The sequence below is a fragment of the Ranitomeya variabilis genome, chromosome 1 (assembly GCF_051348905.1).
Source record: "Ranitomeya variabilis isolate aRanVar5 chromosome 1, aRanVar5.hap1, whole genome shotgun sequence".
NCBI classification, from domain to species: domain Eukaryota; kingdom Metazoa; phylum Chordata; class Amphibia; order Anura; family Dendrobatidae; genus Ranitomeya; species Ranitomeya variabilis.
Window position 1 is genome coordinate 712,399,435 of NC_135232.1, and position 4,874 is coordinate 712,404,308.

The 4,874-nt window shown below is 44.1% G+C and overlaps 1 protein-coding gene across 1 annotated transcript; it reads right to left on the reverse strand.

Moving 5' to 3' along the window:
* LOC143778993 (uncharacterized) lies at nt 1-3,168 on the reverse strand. The gene is made up of 4 exons (XM_077267430.1): nt 3,026-3,168; nt 2,510-2,705; nt 2,194-2,356; nt 1-1,437 (listed from the first exon to the last, which is right to left on the reverse strand). The coding sequence occupies exons 2-4, from the start codon at nt 2,604-2,606 to the stop codon at nt 423-425; spliced, it is 1,275 nt and encodes a 424-aa protein (XP_077123545.1). The 5' UTR covers nt 2,607-2,705; nt 3,026-3,168; the 3' UTR covers nt 1-422.
* Between the last annotated feature and the right edge of the window lie 1,706 nt (nt 3,169-4,874).

Below are 4,874 nucleotides of genomic sequence, written 5' to 3' on the forward strand. Positions count from 1 at the left end.
TTTTCATCAATATTTGTAAGCCAAAACCAGGAGTGGAACAATTAGGAAAAGTAGAATAGAAACATATGCTCCACTGCTGTATTTATTACCCACGCCTGGTTTTGGCTACAAATATTGAATTAAAATCCGGACCAAATTCGGATGCAATCCTGAGCGTGGACACATACCCTTTTTCTTTGAAAATAACTCATACACTTTAGTGTTTGGAAACACCTCATACAGCAATGAACGACACCCAAAGAAACGGTCAAATTAAAAAATCCAAAAATACTGTCTGACATTGCATATATGAGGCGTTTGAAGCACAAATAAACGGCGCACGGAGTGAATTACCGAGCATTGTACTTGAAAAGAAGACCAAATATTGTATACAAAAAAATAAATTTTTATTGGGGGGAAACAGAAAAAAAGGGAAAAGCAAATTAGGGGGTATCAACATCCGAGGGTGGATCAACATCCGCTACCAGCGGTGACCGGTAGCTTCGAGTTCTGGACCTGAGAGTGGGAGTGGTAGAGGAGGAGGAGCCGCCATACTGAAGGAGGCTTGAGGGCAGGTCCAAACCCCCCGCAGGGTACACTGGGGAGACCGCCTCGTCAGTGGAGGAGGGAGGAGGCAACACAAGCCGCCTTCTTTTTTGGCTTGGTTGGCCCTGGCTGCTCCTGCTGTGGCTAGAGCCACGACGAGATGGTGTGTGTCCTGGAGCAGCCAGAACCTGTGCCTCTGGGTGTGTGTCTGTGTGCCTCCTCTTATGTTTTCTTTTTTTTTTTTCCCTGCCTTCGGCGGCATCTCCCCCAGAAGCACTCCTACGGGAGGATGAGGGCCTGGCAGGAGCAGGAGTGGGCCGCACACTGGTATGGTGGCTGTGGTGGCGTCGCCCGGCACTTGGACCAGGGTGGGGTGGCTGGAGTGACTCTGCAGCAGTAGTCGGAGTCACGCTAGCCAGCGACGGCACTACGGGCAGTGTCGCTGACTGCGCGACCCGAGACTGCTGCAGAGCCCTCACGTAAGAATTGTGGCAGTCCTGCATCACCGAAATCTGGAGTTCCGGCGTAAGGTTTTCCACCATGCCCTTAGCAATTGTGCTTAAAAAATGTTTTGCCGGATTTGTGAGCTCGGCTTCCAGGATTTCAAGGCGCCGTCCCATACTGGACATTTCATCTCTCAACGCCTTGAAACCGTTCTGGAACACCGTGCCCAAGTGCAAAAATTCAGGCATGACTGACCTGTCCGAGGCCCGCTGGCGCTGTCGGGAATTCCCGAACGAAGGTGCGCCAGAGGCCTCGGGCAGGGGAAAACCTGACGTACCGGCAGCCGGTTCTCCAGATGATGGTGGTGCAGGCCTGCTGTCGCTGTGGGATGGCTGTGACGGCTCAGATGGCGATCCATGAAGTTCCGCTTCACAGGGGGGAGCTCGCTGGAGGGTGCTGCTGTGTGTCCTGTGAAAAGATAATGTAAAAATTAGTCTTCAATTAATAAACTATCACATACGCCAACTCCTGTAAAAAAATGTTCATTACATGACACAACAAAACATTACAATCCCCTGTCTCTCACTCTGTGTGGCCTATAATAAATTGCTGATTGTTATCGCCAGCTGACCATTAGGGCTCACGATAACAATCATGGACATACCGACGGCAGAAAATGACTGTACATTCCCTCTGCCAAAGGCAATGCATACCCCTGTCATATTTTGAAAAAATTTTGGTGTGAAATAATAATTTCAAGATGCCGTCTATGTCTCAAAAATAATAGAAAATTTAAGGTCTATAAAAAAAAAATTTAAAAAAAAAAACAAAAAAAAACTTTGCTGATCTGATCGCAGGAATGTCCATGACGTTAGGATCTTGTGATCGAGACGTCATCATTATTCCTGCGATCAGAACTACACTGACTCAGAACGTAACCTGTCATGGACTACAAGGACTCTCGCTTAACCTAAAAAAAATACCGTGGATGGCCAATATGCTACGCTGACTACATTGATGGCCAAGACACTATGTGCCTGGGAAATGTACTATGTGGATACGTGGCTAGAACGTGTACTATGTGGCTGCGATATAGTGGCCTGCAAACATACTATGTGTGTGGATGCACAATGTACGTGGCTGGGCAATGTACTATGTGGCTGTGCAATATATGTGTCTGGGCAATGTCCAATGTGCAATATGGTATGTGGACAAAATACTTACTGTCGGCGGCCAAGGATTGGTCTTAGGAACTGTAATTGTCGGTTGTATTTATATGGAACCGACTTGGCCGCAGCAGCACCACTCCTCGATTGCTCCTCCTCAGCACGCAGCCCCTTATTGAAACGGTCCTTCATGGATCGCCATCTGGTCCTCAACTTTGTCACTGTGAATGCAAAGAAAAAAAAAGGTTACATATGTAGCATTTTAAAATGATAAAACAACCGTGTGTGATGCAAAGTTTAGGCGTTGATAGCATCACACACGGTTGTGTTTATCCTGGCAAGATGGGTCATAGCAGCGTATCAGCAATACTCACTAAAGGTGCCTTTGTCCTTGGCGGAGGCACTGTCAAAGCCATCCCACAGCGACTTTGCCACCTCTGCCCACAAACGCCTAGAAACCACCTGGTCCATGTGCCGGGGGTCACGGCTGTCCCACAACGGGCCACGCTCCTGGATGCTGGAGATCAGGAGCTCCACATCGATACTCTCCCTGTGGTCCCGTTGTGAAACCTAGAAAAAATAGAAAACAAAAAGGTTACAAATAGGCAAATATAAACAACCATCATCAGCACCTGGCATGATTTGTACCTTTGCCCTATCCTTTGCCATTTTATGTATGTATATTGATGGTTTCTAAACCTGTATTTTTGAATGTTTTTGTGCAGGGAGTTCAACTGTATGTTACCTTCCCCCAAATACTTGCTGCCCTGAAAAGCTATATGTAATTAAGCTTAGTAAACAGCCCTAGTGAAACCAGGTTGCTCCTAATGTTCCTCCCAGCAGGATGCCACAAAAAAAAAAAAGATAAAAAAAAAACAACAAATACTCACTTGCCGGCCTGACGACCCATCTTGGCACCGATCTCCCTGCTCCCGCTGTGTGCCTTCCCCCTCACTTGAAGAAGCCTGTAAAAAAATGTATACAAAAATTAGTGACAATGCTACAAATGGCAGCGAATAGTAAGCAACTGGACATAATTACTCACCGCACTCCCCCTCGCCGATTGGCCAGATGCTGGAGAACTCGCCATTATTGCAAGTTTGCTCTGCAATGAAAAAATGAGCAAAAAATCACATTCAAAGCAATGCCACATACAATAAAACATTAAAACAACCACAATTGACTGTTGACTGATAGGACAATGCAAACTCAAAAAGCGACACCACAACGCCATACATTACAAGAGAAGACAATAGAAGAAACAATACAAGAATAGACCCAAACAAAATTAAGCAAAAATAGACACCTATGTCCAAATTTAAAAAAAAAATAAATACAAAAATAAAGAGGAAAAAAAAAGGCACAATGAAATAGCAAACTGCACGCCATACTTTACAATAGCAACAAGACATGATCCAAAACAACACCATCTGGTGACATCTACCACAGAAATACATCTGAAAAAGGCGATAAATACCATTATAGATAATAAGCAATAAACATTACAGGACAATATACAGCAACCCAAAGAAAAACCATAGTCAAATAGAAAAGAGAACACAAGAAATTTTTAAAAAAGGGCCCAAACTAAAAAAAAAAAAAAAATAAATACTACACACTTGGCTATGGAAACATTCAAGACAGGAGATATATATATGGAAGCCATACAGAAAACGAATGGCATATAGCAGCACGGAACAATACAATACAAATGAAACATCATAAATGTAGCCCCCCACCAGCAAGAAAAGACACTCAAGGAAAGAAAAAAAAATGCCAACAGCATAATAAAACCCAGCAAGACATGAGCCTAGAAAACGCCATACGGTTACCCCAACAATAGAAGCCAGAAAAAGACATGCACCACAAATTTTACAATAAAAAATCTTACAAAAAAAAGGCATTGAACATCCGCATGACACAAGAACAACCAAAATATAAATCCAAAACCAATCCAAACCCAGCAAGGCCGCACACAAGAAACGCCAGCATATATCAGAAACACATTAAAAAAAATGTTATTATTCAATAACAACCTACAGTGCCATAACCGTACAATATCACAGAGCAAACATTGCACAAATTAAATCAAAAAAAAAAATAAAACACAGAAAAAAAATTATGCAAAGAGAAATATATACTTACAGGTTTGGAAAGCAGGTTGCTCCTCTGTGTCTTGTGTGGATAGCCTGGTGAAAGACAATGGCAAACCCCCACCCCTTTTTTTATATATATAGTGCTTTTTTTAAGTGTCTAGACAAAGTCTAGACAATGTTTTGCATTTTTGTAAGAAAAACGCATGCGTCGTACAACGCATCACGACGCAAGTACTTGCGTCGTCTGCGTTGTCAATGCAAGTCAATGGGAAAAAAGGCGCATCGACGACGCAAACACGACGCAAACACGACGCATGCGTTTTTTAAAAAGTCTGCGCCGCCCAAAAAATGCAACATGTTGCGTTTGCCGCGCCCTGGCAGGTGCGCCCTAACGCCGCATGCGGCGTACGACGCACCACAACGCATGACAACGCATGTACATGCGGCGCCATGCGGCCCCAATGTTAAAGATAGGGCCGCACGACGCATGCGGTGCGTTGCGGCGGCGACGCTGCGGCGCACACCGCAAATGTGAACGTAGCCTTAGAAGGGTTTCAGCAGCATTTTCTCATTATTTTAACATGATAAATCTATATCTTTGTACTGTTAGCAAAATATTAACATTTCAGTGGTTGATACCTTT

Bases quoted from the DNA above. Each gene is read 5' to 3' on its own strand.
- LOC143778993 (XM_077267430.1), bottom strand. From the start codon at position 2,606: ATGGACCAGGTGGTTTCTAGGCGTTTGTGGGCAGAGGTGGCAAAGTCG. The intron at 2,357-2,509 runs GTGAGTATTGCT...TTGCATTCACAG, and splicing joins CAAGGACAAAGGCACCTTTA to TGACAAAGTTGAGGACCAGA. The intron at 1,438-2,193 runs GTAAGTATTTTG...ATCTTTTCACAG, and splicing joins CCAATCCTTGGCCGCCGACA to GACACACAGCAGCACCCTCC.